The sequence below is a fragment of the Acartia tonsa genome, chromosome 12 (genome assembly GCF_053477335.1).
Source record: "Acartia tonsa isolate MP-2025a chromosome 12, ASM5347733v1, whole genome shotgun sequence".
Taxonomy (NCBI): domain Eukaryota; kingdom Metazoa; phylum Arthropoda; class Copepoda; order Calanoida; family Acartiidae; genus Acartia; species Acartia tonsa.
In genome coordinates, this window is record NC_137271.1 from 23,382,618 (window position 1) to 23,401,207 (window position 18,590).

Genomic DNA, 18,590 nt, shown 5'->3' on the forward strand with positions numbered 1-18,590 from the left:
GCCTGTTTTTGCCGGTTTTGGTGCTGGAAGCGCCAATTTTTTTTTAACTGAGAATAATATCTTAATAAGTTGTAACTATATACAGTGAAAAAAGGGACAAAAAAAGATATTTTTTAGGCCTTTTCAAAAGGCAGTTTTGAAATCCCGTTAATTCAAAAAAAAATTAAAATGCTTAGAGAATGGCTTGGAAGGTGAATTTAGGTGTTCTGCATATTTCAACTTAAACACATAAGGCCTAAGATATGATATCCCAAAAATCTTTTGTCAAAGTCTACTCTACACCTAGCGCTGGCGATTTCATTTTTCACAGGTATAAAATGCATGATTTTAGAAAACTGACTGGCGCTAGGTCTAGAGTAGACTTTGACAAAAGATTTTTTGGATAAAATATCTTTGGCCTTATGTGTTTAAATTGAAATATGCAGAAGAGCTAAAAACCTGCACATTACTGAGATATTGTTAAAACCGCCGTGCTACCGTTATCTGTTGATATTTTACATGCCTGGCGCTAGGTCGCCAGTAGAGATAGAGAGCTGAAATTTTGTACATATATTTCTAGGCCCCTAAAGTAACTTTTTAGGTTAGCAGAAGATTGAAATTCGAAAAAGGGTATTTTCATGAAAAGATCTAATGTAGAGTCTTAATCATGTAAAGGTATATGACAATATATTCAATGCTTTTTAGTCAATTTTATACATTGACAGGTAGGACTCTAACCCGCCACCTAAGCATTTAAACAGTTTATTTCCTTGACATAATTGCTGAATAATCATCTGTTGAACTCTCACTCAAATGTGTGGATAAGGCCTGATTTGAAAAAAAAACATAATCCCCAAAAAATCAAACAAATACCTCATTCGGACCTCATGTGTTGCATCTGTTTTGGGACAAGTCATTCCCCATACTCTGTCTATACATCCAGCGCATCTGACATAGCAGCAGTTTATAAAGGCTCAACAAGGTACTTTGTGGTAGCGGGATAAAGTGTCTCAAAACTCAGCCATGTGACGTTATAAAAATGAGGGATTATCCATCTCTTTTTTAGGGGTTTTCTTTCCCACTCATCCCTCTCATCTCCCTCGTTTTTATGACTTTTATCACATGGCTGATTTTTGTTTAAGCGCTCTTGATATTATTCTTTTATTTCTGGATTATATAATTTTTTCCTTAGCTCCACGTATTTCTTTCTTGGTATTACTGTCGGTAAAAACCGGTTTCAATGTTAAAACAGCTGACTCTCTTTGTCCAGTTGGAGTTCCTAAGTTTTAGAAAAATAACACGATCCTTTCATAAAAGTAACAGAATGTCTGGAAGTTTGTGTGTAGTTATACCGTAGGTTTTCGCTAACCATTGAACATATATGATTAAAATAGCTCCAAAATTACTTACCCAGGAAAGTTTTTCCCTCCCCATCCCCTTTACTCAAGTGTCACTAGAGGTATCTAGGGGCGTATCCGCAAGTATACATAGAATTGACGAACTTCAAACTGTGCCACTTTGAGAAAGACGATTCCAGTGACGTTATATACGTTTAGGAAATGGGGGAAGAAAATCTCTTCCCTTTTCTCCCGTCTCTTTTGAAGAGATTTTCTTCCCCCCGTCCCTTTTTTTTCCCGAAACGTATATGACGTCACTGGAATCGTCTTACTCAAAGTGGGACAGTTTTGGGTTCGTCTATAGAATTTAACACCTTTGACAATTTAAATCCAAAAAAAAATTTCCTTGAAAGTCAGAGATTGAAATGAATGGCCGTTTTTGCGCTTTGATCAAGGATTTTAGGGCATAAGACAATGGTCTATAAATTGATATACATCTCCAATTTACATAATCAATTACCCCTTTTGTACATTAAAACATTGTTTATAAAGTTTATGCCAACCAATCATAATTCAATAGAAGTAGTTAGGTACCATGGAATATGAAAACATAGTTATAAAGCTTTGGTTTTTTTTGGTGAAGGGTGGTACTCAAAATTATTATAAACCTTCTCAGGACCTATGAGAAGCAACACTGTAATGGATAACCATAACGATAAAGAAACTTTCAGTGATCCTGTCCCTTTTTTTAGGATTGAACTAGGGTCTGTCGGACGGTCGGACCTACTCTGGTTACATAGTAGCAGCACTAATATAAGATTACAATTTCCAGTATGGCTTCAAAACCAATTAATATCCCCTTGATTAGAACCGCTTTATAGCCATACTGAAAAATTATGTATAGCATCGTTATACAGACAACTTTCCACGAATAATAAAATTAAAATAACATTCAACACGTCCTTTCGAAACAAAACTGGATTTAATCTTTAAATTTGTCATTATAATACCCGCGGAAAGCTGTCTATAATTCGAATGTTATTTTTCTCCCCTGTAAACTGGAACTGATTTTTCTTGGCTCGTTGCTGGTTTTTAGATTCATCAAGCAACATTTCTACCTAAAATATAATCCTATTTTATAAAGTACTAAGCTTTGTTTGTCTGTAGCGAAGGATCTCGCTAACCACTGAACCGATAAGGTTCTCCTTTAGAGGGAAGTTTCATATATAGGCTCTGAGATGGTTTTGGCTATTTTTTTTATTTTTATAACTAAGTCTTTGTATGGTTTTAAGCTATTTTTCTTCCCTTCCATATCCCTTCAAATTTAGAGCTCCTAGATGCTAGGGGCGAAGCTGCTAGTATTTGTTAAGCGATAAGGTAGTTTATACTTGCAGTTAAGCCCTTAGAGGCCTAAATGTGTACAATCGAGGATATGGGAGGAGGTAATTTGACCTTCCCACTTTCTATTTTAATTTCAAAACGAGAAAAAATAGGAAGGGGGGTTCCATTGGCGAATTTTCTTGTTAGGATGTAGATACCATCACAAAACATAGGTTTAAACCTTCCCTGGACCAAAAAGAAGCTGTGAAGAACATCATACCGTTTATCGGTTAGTGAGTTACAGACAAACAAACATCCTGCTACTTTTATATTAAATTATAATATTTCTAGATAAAAAAAAAACATGCTTAGATTAAATCCAGATGGTACCCTTTTTAATGTCTCTAGTATCCCGCAATTTAATCATCTCTTAATGGTATACATCTAACGCCGAAGCTTATTATTTCAGAGAGAGAGGGGACAATGTGCTGTTTATTACACTAGTCTTCAAAAGTTTTATAATAGGGGTTTCTTCAGGGGCGTCCAAGCTTTTTTTTGGGGGGGGGGTAAAAAATTTTAGGGTGGGAGGTAATTCGTGTTTGGGGGGGGTAAAATGGCGCGCGAAGCGCGCCGAAATTTTTTTTTACCCCCCCCAAAATTTTTACCCCGGGGGTAAAATTTGATTGGGGGGGGTAATTACCCCCCCTAAAGTCTGTTGGGGGGGGTAAATACTCCCCCCAAATCTGTTGGGGGGGGGGGGGTAATTACCCCCCCCAAACTAATTTACCCCGGGGGTAAATTTATTATGTAAAAAAAGCACCTACCTAATCTATTAAGTTAATAAGTACTATCCTATAACATAAAGTAGTAAGTAAGGTTTATTTGACTATAGCTTCAGATTTCATTACTTTTAATACTGAGTTCTCCTTTTTAGGAAAGCTTCACATAGATCCTATGATGGTTCCACACTATTATAGGTCAATCCTTTGAGTGGTTTTAGGCAATTTTTCTCCTCCCTTTTTACCCTTTAGAAAACACGAGTTCTTAGATGCTAAGGGCGCCACTACTATTCAAATATATAGTAGTATCTCATTCTTTAGAACATAAAAATACAATAATTAACTCACTAACCAATGAACCAATATGATTATACTTTAAAGTGAAGCGTCTTATAGGTCCTGGTAAGTTTTATAACTAGTATTGAGACACCCTGACATCCTCCCAAAAGAAATCGCCTATAGAAATTCTTTTTCATTATTTAATGAAATATTTAATTTAGTTAGGTATCTATTTTATGGAATCTTCAGTGCTTTACAATTACATCATAGATCCCCGGGATGGTTTTAGCCCTTATAAAGGCCCAAGCAAATAAAACATGATCAAACTATTAAATTTTTTGTTATCATGGTTAAGAACTGTTTTAACTGGTTGGACTATATTGGGGTATAGTCCCTTTTGTGGCAACGCTCTTTAAGGGGCGTTTCTTCGTTTTTTTCACACAAGCTTCTCTCCTATTTCTAGCCCCAGCCAGAAAGTCGAGTTACTATCGAGCTACAATCGCTTGCGATGTCGTAGAGTAATCTCGCGCGAGTTCTTACGATATCGCTAATTAATCGCCCTATTCACATTGACGATATCATACGATAAATGATCGAAAAGGTACTTACAGCTGCGCGATACACCCACGAGATCTTAAGCGATATCGTAAGGCTCGTAAGCGATATCGTGCCAAAATCGTGAATAAACAGTACATTTAAAAAATATTTAACATCGTGTAGTTTAATGTTAGGAAAAGGGTACATAATTCAATCAATTTCATAATAATTAAAATTTGTACATTTCATACAGAGATAGAGTGAGAGAAAGGGTCGCAATCTCTATGTGTACAGTGTGTACTCAAATATTGTAAGAGGTGATATAGCGTCTGTTACCATTACAATTAGAATAGAGAGGAAGTTGTGTTATACTGAATATTGGTTATTTTAAGAACCATTAAGACATTTTTGTACTTTTATTGTTGTTTAAAATGAAAATGCTTTCAACAATTTTTTTTTTTTAATAATAGATCATTAACACATTATGATATTATGTCATACCAGTTTTGAATTTAATTTGGTTGATAACAAAAAAAATCAAATTGTCTACATAAAGTAATGGGAATACCTAGCGGCAATTTTATAAACTATATTTATCACACAATGATTTTGATTATAAGTTGGTTGTGTGTCTGTTTGTAAGTGTGTGTTGACACACATAAAATGCTATTGTTTACGATTTCTTAGGCAAATCGTGGTTGCCGCGATTTTTACTACAAAATCGAATTAATCCCTAGCGATTTTTTTCGATTTTTGCTATAAAATCGTAAATAAGATTTTCGCGATAAAATACTACATATCGGATGCGAGTTTCCTTACGACGTTTCTAGCTGGGAGCCCCTGCAGGGGGCCAATTGCTTAACCATGTGGGGCAATCACCTAAACCAATATAACCTATCCTAAAATAAACTATCAGTAAATTTTTTTAAAGAACATTTATTTTGGGGGGGGTAATTACCTACGGCACCCCCAAAATCGTTTGGAGGTGCCAAATGACCCATTACCCCCCCCCCCCCCCTTGGACGCCTATGGGTTTCTTATTCGTTTGCCTTATAACTTTTGGAATTTTAGTGAATTTTGTTTGGTTGGTTAATTAAGTTGGGTGGTCAAACGTTTCAACCACTAATTTTAATCCACAGAAGGAGAAATTTTGTTTATCATCATCTGGCGATGAAGATCAATTTATCGACCATTGTCTTATCCCATTAGATCCCTGCTATTAATTAGCAATACCTGCCACAAGTAAAGAAAATGGTTGGGATCTGTGTACAATTTCATCCCATCTTTTCCATCCTCGCGTAGATAGTTCAACTTGTAAAGTGGCGGTGGTCTAAGAATGATAAGCATGGTCATAATAATGTTAGATTATATCATGTTAGGAATACCTATTGGCTATTTTATAATTGTATATAGTTAAGTCTAGTTTAGAAATAGAAAAACCAAAGCAAAAGTATGGGTCGTCAAAAATATGCATATTGGGGCAAAAAAAGTAATATTTGAAGGGGTGAGTAAGGTTGGGTTTGATCTAGTAATTTTTAGATACCATACAAACAAACCAATGAATATATAATGCACTGGATATATAATACATAGATTTTGCCATCAATTTAAGTTCCTTACATAGTGTTTATTTAATGGACAATATGTTCCTCCAGTAGGCGGGCAGGGGATGGATATATGGTATCGTTATATTAGCCATCTTGAAATATCATTTTATTAGAGTAGATTATCATTTGGTACAATATCCAAGTAATTACATATCGATTATATACTTATGTTTAGTGGGGTTTTCATTGGTTATCCTATTCGATTTTGAAGATTTAAAAAAAAAATAGTTGGAAGATTAATCTAACATCACCTGTCACAAGTCATATAGAGTTCTTGCATTGATTTGGGCATTGTCATCCTTGTTTTTAAATAATATAATTAGATTTAGTAAAGAACCTTTTAATTAAAAAACCTTTGCCCAAAAGACTTACTTACTAACAATTAATATATAATACATTGATAATTGACAGGGACAATTTTTCGTCAATTTAGGTTGCTAATATTGACCTCATTTGTTGGTCATTTCGTTCATCCATTAGAGGAGACGACGGGGTAAACGGGGTGGATTGGGAGTATCGTCATTTTAGCCAGCTGTAATTATCACTTTATTAAAGTACGTGAAATCTGGTGCAACATCCAATTTTATTAATATAGCAAAGAAAACTTTCCTAAAATAATTACTTTATCTATATGGTAAATGCTTTCTTTTAAATAGGTTACTTTATACCTAACCCCTGCGGGGGCAATAGCCCTTCGGATCTGTTCTTTCCTGTACGCAATATAATCTAACCTAATATAATCTAAAAACTTACACGCGATAGAATATCCCTTACACTTTTTATTTTAAATAAACAAAATAATCAAAACAAAATGGACTAAAACAAGCCCACGACCAATGTGAAGCTTCCCCAAACGGAAAACTTTATCACTTCAGTAGTTATTTAAATCCAAAGCTTCAGATAAAATAAACCTTAGTACCTCATAAAATGTGCTGCTAGTTATTTACCTCATCGTATTATAGACAGCTTACCGCGTGTTGTTATAAGATTAAAATCATTTTCCAGTCTCTATGGGCAGAAGGCTTGTCTTATAAAGTGGGTATTAATTTTTTTTTTATATTCGTAGAAAATTGTCTGTAATACGATGCTTTGCATGAATTTTTATCATGACTAAGAACCAGTTCTAATCCAGCGGATATTAATCATGTTCAAAGCTATACTTGAAGTTATATTATATTATTTTTCCTCGAGACTATCTGTTGTTCAAAAGCTTTGTTTGATTTGAATGTCTCTCTCACTTGGACAACCTCTTCTGGTTTTACAATAAAGCCGGGAAATAAGGGATAAGACAATGGACTATAAATTGATATGCATCTCCAATGGTGGTAAGCAAAATTACTCTTCCTTTTAATATAACTTTTTGATTGACAAGTATAGGCATTTCAATTTTGGAACCAACCAATTAAACTCCATTTAAAGTATCCAAAGTTTTTGAGCCAATGAATAAGAAAACATAGTTATAAAACTGTGGTTACCTTTGTGACTTACAGTCCAATGTCCCCACCCTCCCTGCCAATATTATCGAAATGGATATAGAATATGTTGACAAGATAAAATTTGTCGTCATTTTATATGGACCTTATTTATTGGTCAGTTTGTTCATCGAGTGGGAGGGAGGGGATGGAATATCGCGTCGGTTATAGAAATCATCATGCCTAATTTGTAATCATAGTGCTACTGATAGATATTGTAAAAGACCTGTATTAGCATCTAAATCGTTGATTTGTTCTGACAGATTAGTAATTCTTGCTTTTAAACTTGCTGTTCTGATTTTAAGTTTAAGAGTCTAGATTATAGTTTTTATATGTAAGGATGGAATAATCCTTGTACAAATGTAGAAGGAACTCTGTCTGTCTGTACTAAAGAATTTTGATTACAGTTTAGATTATCTTATGTTCCGGGAAGGTTTATAATTTTTTATGGGGAGGGTACCACTACTACTTCCCCCCCCCCCCTCCCCCAAGAGAATTTAATCCCCAAAATATTTCATTTAAAACTATAATTAAAAAATGTGTAATGGGAATTTTACACTCTCCCCCCTAAATGCCTTTAGCGCAAAATCACTATATTTGCTTATTGGACTGAACAGTCCTCTAAATTTTAGAAACCAAACTATGTGAGTATTGAAAATGATGATAACAGTTAAATTAAATTTTAAAATTTATATTTTTTAGAAAATAACAAGTATATTAACCTTCTCTAAATTTAGAATAAATAGTTTTAAAGAATCATATGTTAATTAAAAATATTTTTTTGTTTTTAGTTTAATTCAATTAGGATTTTAATTTTATACTAAAACTATAAAAAAAAAACTTTTTTACAATAATATTTATACCTGGCGGCTAATTACAAAACTAAAATAAAACGTAAAATTAACCAAAGGAAAACTAAAGTTTATTATGTTTTTTATTTACTCTTAAATAAAAGTAACAGGATCTTTGTCTGTATGTATGTGTTTGTCTGTATGCAACAAAGGATCTCGCTAACCGCTGAACCGATAGGGTTATTCTTTTCAATGAAGATCCTAGGAAGGTTAATAACTATTTTAACCACCATAGACCGCAGACTTATATTTTTCTATAGACTCTTTCCTATTTGTAATACACTGAACTTCCAGGGTTAGGCTGGCAAATATTTCTTCAGCATGTTTGGAAAAATTAGATAACTGTCGAATTATGTTTGCCATAGTTCCGTTGCTTGTGAAACCCTAAAATAACAAGGATGACAACATTCATAAAAGCGAAGGTTAATAAATCAGAAGGTCAGACAAACATTCATCTACCTTAGTTTTGATTACAATACAATTATATAAATTGATTTGTTTTTTTTTCAAAAAAAAGACAAAAAAAGACATCATATTTTAATAGACATATATATTGACATGAGTCATCATGACAAGTTTGAAATCGATAGAACAATTCTAACATGCCTGAATTAACAAAAAGTACTATCCGTTACGAATACGGACGTATGGATGAACCAACCATAATTTTTGTAAAGCTTCGCTTTATTCGATCCCCTTAATAATGGCGAAATGTTATCCCAATAATATTCATAGATTAACAAGGATGACAACATCCATATTTCATAAGTAACAAAGCACAAAAAATCATGAATAGACAAACAGAGTGAGAAAGTGAGTTCATAACGGATGTTAAGTGGAAAGGGGGGATAATAAAGATTAAATTTGAAAATCACAAAACCTTTTTGGACTACGTAAGTTAAGTATACTGGATGCTCAATGGTAAGGGGTATAACAAGAAAATTGCATACGTCGTCTATCTTGAACACCAATCGAGAAAATCACAAATCTTTTATAACATTATGGACGTACATCCAGACAAATTGAATTATAGACTAGCTTTGCTACTAAAAATTAATAACAGGATCCAAAATCACAAATCAAATTCTTTAACTTCAAATACAAAATATCAAACCTGAACTTCAGAACTGTCGATAAGCTGCGCATTTTTGAGCTGCGCTTCGCGGCTTACAAAAACCGGTTCCACCGGATGCGCGGATAGCGGCATTTTTTACTTCAATAAATAAAATCACACTTTGTTGAAAATAAACTTGTTGAAACTATTTAAGTTTTTAAGAATAAAATAAATGTTAATTCATTACAATTCTTATCTTTTTTAGACCACCAAGGTTTTCAAAGCGGTGTAGTCAAATCAAAATTTATAAATAAAAAATTTAAATTTCTAAAGTTCCTTAATGCCCATGAATTTTGAACATAAATTAAAATGGCACCCAAAGTTTTGTGAACACAATATCTAACATTTTGAATGGTTGATTCCAAACTATCAGTGTATAAATGTTTCAACCAATAATTTTAATCAATTGATAAGGTAATTTTGTATTGATCATTAGGGATGTATTTCAATTTATCTTTAATTGTCTTATCACCTAAGATCTCTAGAGGTCAATATGGGCATTTGAGGAAAGTGCGATTTCCCTCGGGAAAAAAGAGTACCCTCTTCCAAAAAAATAATGGAACCTCCCATGGACCTATAAGAAGCTTTACCATGTAGGTCAATTAACGAGATATATCTTAAGTTTCAGAAACACATACAGACAGACATACATCCTCTTACTTTTATATAAGGATAGATATAAGTATCAGGGAGGGAGGGGACAATGGGATGTTTATTACACAAGTCCACAATGTCTTATGATAACATTTTCTTAATAGTTTACTTAACAACCTTGGGGACTTTTATTGAATTTTGATTGGTTGGTTCATTTCGTCCAATATCCAAACGTTTCAACCACTTATTGTAATCTACACAAGGGGTAATTTTGCATACATTGCTGGGGATGTACATCAATTTATAGTACATTGTCTTATCCCTTTATATACCCTTCTTGATTAAACTTGATGAATTGTGATAATGTCTAAAACTTGTATAAAACCTTGTAGCTATTTCTTATCTTTACCTACTACGCTCTATATATTTTGAATTATTTACAATTTATGACTTATTTATCACAATTTTTATTAGGTTATTCATACAAAATAACACAAAAACACATTCAAATAGCATTTAAGTTGTTGGATAACTCATTAGATAAGACAATGGCCGATAAATTAAAGTTCATCCCCAGTTATGATACACAAAATTACCCCTTTTGTTGATTAGAATTTGTGGATAAAACGTTTGGAAACTTATCGGAGAGGTTGCGTATTGTTTCAGGACTAATGAATGCGTTGTGCAGAATCTCATTTACAAAATTAAAGCCAGGGAAACTTTTTGGCTAGTTTGGGGAACAGTTTGTCTTTTTTGTAGAGACAAACAGACAGTTGCTATTCCTTTAACCTTACCAAATTTTTTAATTAGTGTAGAAATAAGGTTATAATATTATTTCACTGAACATAACAAACCAGGTAATAGAAAGTATTTTATTTTGTATAATATAAACTTTTCACCAAAGAAATTTTGTACATCCCCAATGATGATACACAAAATTACCCATTATATAGATTACAATCAGTGGATGAAATGTATGGAAACTCGACTTAATTAACCAACCAATCAAAATTCCATTAAAGTCTCCAAAGTTGTTGAGCCAACGAATAAGAAAATTTTTTATGAAATATTGGGGAGTATTGTAATAAATAGCCCAAAAACCCCTCCCTACCTGCATATTTGAAGAAAAAAATTTGCGCCTCACGCCCTTCCAAATGGTTTCTGCTGTTTATCACAACTGTATAGTTTGTTTTTATTTCTATAAAAAACATGTGTAAACAACAAATATTTAATCAAAAAGTTATTTTATATAAAAAAGAAACAGCGTTGATATTTATCTAAGCCTTTTTGTCAACACTGTATGTCTGTCTGAATGAATAACTATATATGATGTCATATTATTTTCAGGATAAGTTTATCATTTTTTTTGTGTACATACCCTTACAAAAAGACATGTTTTTTTATGGCAATTTTCATTAAAAACCCTTAAAACTAACTACACTCTATATTCCTAACTTGATAAAATACGCCTCTCTTGTTGTCTTTAATTGATTTTAGTTCAAAGGTGGAGTAAATATTTTTAGGTGCGCTTCACGCACCGCCCTTATAAAACATTGGAAACACCACTTAATCAAAAATTAACAGAGTTTTAAAGTGCCATTTAAAGAGAGTAGGATATGTTGAGATAACTTTTTAGCTTCTCTATAATTCACTATGGCTGTCAGTACGTAATGCTAAGGGGAAATGTGATTTTTTCAGCTGCAATTGAAGATAGAAGGCTAAAACTTAATGTTAACCACTGTGGGCTAGAATTGAATCAAGACAAAAGTAAGTGCCGAGCCCTGGGACCTATGTATGGTGAAAATAGACATAAAACCATGATGATTCCAGGTAAAACCAAAATATTTCAGCGGGGGCTTTTTGAGAAAATTAGATTTGAAAATTTCAAGTTCAATTTTCACCACCTAGGAGTTGCCGCATAATCATGACAAGAAAAGCAAATATTATTTATTTTAAATTTTGAACAACTTTGCTTTTATAAAGTTCTTCATAAAACCACTCCTGAAGGGAGTTAATAAATGGCCATTTTTATCACTTGCTTTGCAAAGGTCACGAAAATTCAGCCTAAAAAAATCATATATATAGAGGTTTTAAGAAGGACTTCATAAAAGCAAAGTTGTTCATTATTTAAAATAGATAATATTTGCTTTTCTTGTCATTATTTTGCGGCAACTCCTAGGGGGTGAAAATTGAACTTGAAATTTTTAAATCTAATTTTCTCAAAAAGCCCCCGCTGAAATATTTTGGTTTTACCTGGAATCATCATGGTTTTATGTCTATTTTCACAATACATAGGTCCCAGGGCTCGGCACTTACTTTTGTCTTGATTCAATTCTAGCCCACAGTGTAACATTCCCATTATTATGGAGTATAATTAACTATTAAAAATTCATGGAGGTCGGACTGCTTTTCAGGACGTTTTTGGCTATTTTTGTATCTTATAAATTTCGGGTATAGTCCCTTTTGTGACATTGCCTCTTAAGGTGCATTTCGTCGTATTTTACAGTAGCTTTTCACCTATGTATAGCTCCTGCGGGGCCAATTGCCTAACCCTGCGGGGAAATCACCTGACCTAACTTAACCTAGAATAACCTATTAAAAGCTACTATCAAAATTCGACGAAATGCCCCTTAAGAGGCGTTGCCACAAAAGAGACTATACCCCAAAGTTTTCCATATTAGGTTAATTTTTGGTAAATTATTTCCAAAATGAGTGTTTTTATCTCCCCCCCAAACATTTTTTTTTTAAATTGGGTTATTCATCCTTCCTGCTGAGATTTTATAACATCCCATTCCATGGGGGGGGGGGGAGGTTAATTTATCTTCTGTACTTTTTTTTCAAAGATGCTTTCTAGCTCCCTTCCCTTCGGTCATTGCAGGGTGGGGAGAAGGGAAGGGGGAGAAGAGATGGGGGGGGAAGAGATGTGGGATATAAATGGGAAACAGGGATGGGGGAAGGGATGGGGAAGAAGGGATAAGAACTAGAAGGCCCATAATCATATAATCCCACCCCTTAAAACGCCCTTATTTAAAATTAATATATATAATCAAAATGCCCCCCCCTAAAGCAAAGTGCCCCCCGGGGCACTTTGTTTTAGGGGGGGGGGCAAAATTTTACAAAATCTTCAAAATGCCCCCCCCCCCCTAGACAAAGTGCTTCGCACGCCACTGGGTCACAATTTTACAAGTAAATATATAGAAAAAGGATGACAACATCCATTAAAGCGAAGCTATGAAACGGCAGGACTAACGAACATTTACACTTGTATAGTGTCAGAACTGAACGAACAAAATGTAAACGTAACAAGTAAATTTGTTGCAAAACTGCTTAAATACAGGTCACTGTTTAATGATATAGTTCTACATTATTAGGACTTGATTTCGGAAAAGCTTCGCTTATAACATTACACCTTGCTGTAATATAAATCAGTATTCCAAAAAGCAGATGAATAGGATAATTGTAAGTCTAAAATCGATAGGACAATTCTAACATGTCAAAATTAACTAAAAGAGCGGACGGACGAACGACCCTACCCCAATTATAGAAAAGCTTTCAAGAACAGGAGAGGAAAAATAATATATTTAAACAGGGATCGGAAGCCGCGTATAAGCCTCAGTGAAATCGTCATTTTATCACTATAAAATTCAGCTGGATGTATATAAAACTGCTCTTTAGCAGACAATCCTTCTTTCTAAAATTTCTTTTTCTGCTTACCAGCAGGTTTAAAACTGAGGCTTATGCGCGGCTGAGGCGCGGCTGCCGAACCCTGTATTTAAAGAACATTTTTTGTTTAAAGTAGAGATGCTAAAGTTTTATTAAGTACTAGCGGAGCAAATCAGAAATAAGGTATAACCAACAAGCAAAATAAATCTAAAATAATATTTTGGGGGCAAATGGAGAGGTCGTCAATTTTACGATGTGTTGCCCCCCTCAACGACAGCTGAAAAACACGTATAGGTTTCGTGATTTTTTTCCGAATTAATTTCGTTATTAGGACTTGGGCAAAGTTTCCAAGATCCAATGGTACATACAAACATCCCAGAGAGAGAGGGAGGGGACAATGGGCTGTTTATTACACTGATCCCTAAAGCTTATAATAACGTTTTCTTATTCGTAAGCCTAACAACTTTGAGGACTCTACTGCATTTTTATTGGTTGATTCATTAAGTTGAGTGTTCAAACGTTTCAACCACTAATTTTTATTAACAGAAGAGGTAATTTTGGGAATGTACATCAATGTATCGGTCATTGTCTTATCCCTTTAGATCCCTGCAAACATCTAGCTACTTAGCATACTAGCATATACAAAAAAAACATAAGTTTTGTGATATGTTTTATTTTCATTTTGTCAATATAAATAGAAATTCCATTTTCTAATTTACACAGTTAATTAATATTTATCAGGGCTCGGCAGCCGCGCGTAAGCTGCTTGTAAGCTTTAGTGAAATGCTCATATTAAAACTTTAAGCTGGTTGTCTAAACCTGTACCTAAACAGACAGTCCATCATTTTGACATTTTCCTTTTTTTGCAATTAAGCGGGATAAAACTTAGGCTTAATCGCGTCTGATGCGCGGCTGCCGAGCCCTAAATTATTTACAAAATTTTATTTACAACAATGAAAAGCAATTATGTAGCGCAGCTACTCTTTAGTTCACTATGTAGGTATGTTCGCCATTAAAAAAGCTATTATTAGCATCGCAGGTAACTTAATGACAATACCCCAATCGCTTTCCTTTTACTGGATGAACGAACTGACTAATAAATGTGGTGGGGGTGATGTTTGCTATTTTAGACGGTACTTAAGAAATGTTGTCATTCTTGTTTCTTTTTTTCCTGTAGAAATAAATTTCTAAACAGCATCTAGTTACGGTATAAATTCTTTAAAATTAGCATAAATTTTATACTTATTACATTTAATATTAAGAATACAGTGATAGATCAATGGGAAATATATAGAGTTCAATAAATATGACGTCATGCAATACAAATGACTAATGCTATGCCAGTATAATTAGACAATTGCAATGTATACTGGTCTAGCATTGGTTATTTGTATTGTGTCACTGTTTATTGGACACTATACAATCATACACTGTTTCATCAATGGCAATTTTTGGAAGCTTTTTATAGTGCCTATAAAAATATGACGCCATACAATACAAATTACAAATGATAGGCCAATACAGAGACTAAACTACCAGTGGTAGGCCAGTAAACATTTTAATTGAACAATGGTAGTATGTCGTCCTTTTTATGGGAAACATAATAAGCTTCCCGATTATTAAATACACATATATATTTAATTAAAACTGTTTCTTTTGTAAACCTTTTGATACAAATGGTTTTTATTAGTTTATGCTATTAACCATGCTATCAACAATTCTAAAAATCAGCCGGAAGTCTAAACCTGACCCAAAAATGGTAATTCCTCTTTTCAACAAAAATTTTCAAAGCTTTCAAACTGGTTTGAATATAAGACTTAGTTGCGCCTGACGCGCAGCTAGCGAGCACTTTTAAACTTCTTATGAAAGTTTCATTAATAGTTTTTTTAGTCAATTTAGTGAATAAAACTTTTTATCTTTTTTTTTAAATTTAAGAAAAACCTCATATTACTCAAAGTGTGTATTACTATTTAGAAAAATCTGAATATAGTTTGACGAAATTTATTTAAGAGTAGCTTTGATATAAAATAATACTAAAAATACTGAAATATTTTGGCACATAAACATGTATAATACTTTCTTTATATTAGAAAAAAAAAATTTTCAGCATGACATCGAAACTAATTAATATTCGCTGGATTAGAACCGTTTCAGAGCCATACTGTAAAATCATGTACCTATCGTATTGTAGACAATTTTCCACGAATAAAAAAAAAGTTATTAAAGTATACTAGTTATGATAGCCCGGGCCAACAAATTTTTGTTTGAAAATATGTCTATAATACGATGCTACAAAAAAAACAATATTTACAATATTGGTCCCTATATTAAATTTAGGATGGAGATTTAATCCTTAAAAAACAACTATTTTTTCCCGATTTTTTATCAATATTAATTTCTAAATTAATTTTTTTTTATTATAACAGCAAGGGACTTAAGGGATAAGACAATGGACAATAAATTGATCCACAACCCCAATAAATTTAAACAAAATTACCCTTTGTGAATATCATAATTATTACTATATTAGTTAAACAGTTTGGACTCCACTATTTTTAACCAACCTGTAAAAATTTTTAAAAAAGGCAACCTAAATTTTTCAAGCCAACGATTTAGGAAACTTAGTTAATAAAAACTTTGGGCACCAGTGTAATTTACAGACTAATGTCCCCTCCATCCCTGAATTTCATTGAATAATCGTTAGTTTGACATCAACAAAGCTTTGATAATTTTAAAATCACATACATATCAGGAATCTGCTGGGATAAGACAATGGACAATTAATTGACCCCCAATTATAATAAACAAAATTCCCATTCTTTAGATTATATTGATGGTGATTTAAACATGAAAGTCCCTATATTTTTTAAAATCCAACAAATGAATAAAACTTTTGGGACTAGTCACATGCCCTCCCTGTATGGATAATATCCATTTAATATCAATTTATCGCCCATTACCTTATCCCTAAAGATCCCTAAATATAACTTTTTGAACGTAAAAATTTTGGAATTACAATGATTTCAAACATTACTAAAATATACAATACTACTGGATCTAGTGCAGTTCACGGTTAAATGTTCCTGGTAACGATGATGTCCAAAAAACTATGAACTGCCTGCTAGCTGCCAAACGACTGAACCTGCATGTCATGCCCGCACATCGTTTTAAACCGCAAAAGAACGCTTGTAAATAATCCAGTATAGCTAAGATCCAATGATAACCAGGGAAAGCTTACATAGGCGTCCAAGGGGGGGGGGGGGTAATGGGCCATTTGGCACCCCCAAACGATTTTGGGGGTGCCGTAGGCAACCCCTATAATTTTTTGAACAATACCCCCCCCCAAAAAAAATTACCCCCCCCCCAAATTGAATGTTCTTAAAAAAAAGTTTTAATATTGGACAGAAATTATTGTATTTTAAAGAAAGAAAATTTTAAAAATAAGAAATTCGATCTCTATCACTTCAGAAGACAGCTGCCAACCTCCAGTTGACAGGATGTCGTTAAATACTTGTTACCAATAATAATTAGCCCAAAAAGTAAAACAAAAAGTTTTTTAATATGCTAAAAAAAGTGATAATCTAAATCTTAATTTTGGGGATGATGATCTGAAGGACGCTCTTACTGGTGGTGATGATGAACCAGATCATATTCAAGTACATAAGCATTATGACAACTCATCTTTTGAACTATGGTCAAATTTTTGTATTTGTAGCAGCCTCCAATTAAAAGTTGTAACAAGAAATATAACCATCTTTTAAAAACTACTATATTTACCTTATGAATTGGAGAATTTAAAAACCATGATTGTATGTTTTGGGATTTCTCTTAATTGGAGAATGCTACAAATACAAAAATCGGACCATAGTTTAATAGATAAGTTGTCATAATGCTCATGTATTTGGATACCATCTGGGTCATCATCACCAACAGCAAGAGCATCTTTAAGATCATCATTCCCAAAATTAAGATTTAGATTATCATTTTTTTACCATATTAAAAAAAGTTTTGTTTTACTTTTTGGGCTAATTATTATTGCTAACAAGTATTTAACTACATCCTGTCAACTGGAGGTTGGCAGCTGTCCTCTGAAGTGATAGAGGTCGAATTTCTTATTTTCCAAAATTTCTTTCTTTGAAATACATTAATTTCTGTCCAATAATATGTTTCAGTATAATCAATGCATAAATCCCTTCAAGAATAGCCAATTTAACAAAATCAAACTTTAAAAATGACAGAAAAGTAAAAATAAGTATTTTTTCTGTTGATTTTATGGTATCTGTGCATATAAAAAGTAACACCCAAATTTGCCGTTTTTTAGTATTTATATAAAGATATCTTAAAACTGATTGATTGGGCTTGTAAAGGAACCATTTGAGCATCTTCGGTCAAAAAAGGTCTGATTTGTGAGCATTTTTGACCAAGTTGTGGCCAAATAATAATGAAACATAAAAAAAGGTAACACACTTTAAAACTTACCAGGACCTATAAGACGCTTCACTTTAAAGTATAATCATATTGGTTCATTGGTTAGTGAGTCAATTATTGTATTTTTATGTTCTAAAGAATGAGATACTACTATATATTTGAATAGTAGTGGCGCCCTTAGCATCTAAGAACTCGTGTTTTCTAAAGGGTAAAAAGGGAGGAGAAAAATAGCCTAAAACCACTCAAAGGATTGACCTATAATAGTGTGGAACCATCATGGGATCTATGTGAAGCTTTCCTAAAAAGGAGAACTCAGTATTAAAAGTAATGAATCTGAAGCTATAGTCAAATAAACCTTACTTACTACTTTATGTTATAGGACTAGCGGCTACGCCCCTAGAGGCCTCTAGGGGCACTTGAGGAGGGGGGAGTCGAATTTGATAACCCAATTTCTTATTTTAGATTTACCCCCCCCCCCCCCAACAGACTTTAGGGGGGGTAATTACCCCCCCCAATCAAATTTTACCCCCGGGGAAAAAAATTTGGGGGGGGTAAAAAAAAATTTCGGCGCGCTTCGCGCGCCATTTTACCCCCCCCCCTTAAAATTTTTTACCCCCCCCAAAAAAAAAG

The 18,590-nt window shown here is 33.4% G+C and overlaps 1 protein-coding gene across 1 annotated transcript; it reads right to left on the reverse strand.

Annotated features, from left to right (window-relative positions):
• Positions 1–612: 612 nt before the first annotated feature.
• Positions 613–9,426, reverse strand: LOC145333888 (actin-binding protein WASF3-like). Its single transcript, XM_080179145.1, has 9 exons — positions 9,276–9,426; positions 8,430–8,545; positions 7,537–7,604; positions 7,022–7,090; positions 6,090–6,135; positions 5,465–5,561; positions 2,367–2,434; positions 1,166–1,257; positions 613–806 (listed from the first exon to the last, which is right to left on the reverse strand). The coding sequence occupies exons 1-9, from the start codon at positions 9,366–9,368 to the stop codon at positions 742–744; spliced, it is 714 nt and encodes a 237-aa protein (XP_080035271.1). The 5' UTR covers positions 9,369–9,426; the 3' UTR covers positions 613–741.
• Positions 9,427–18,590: the final 9,164 nt, after the last annotated feature.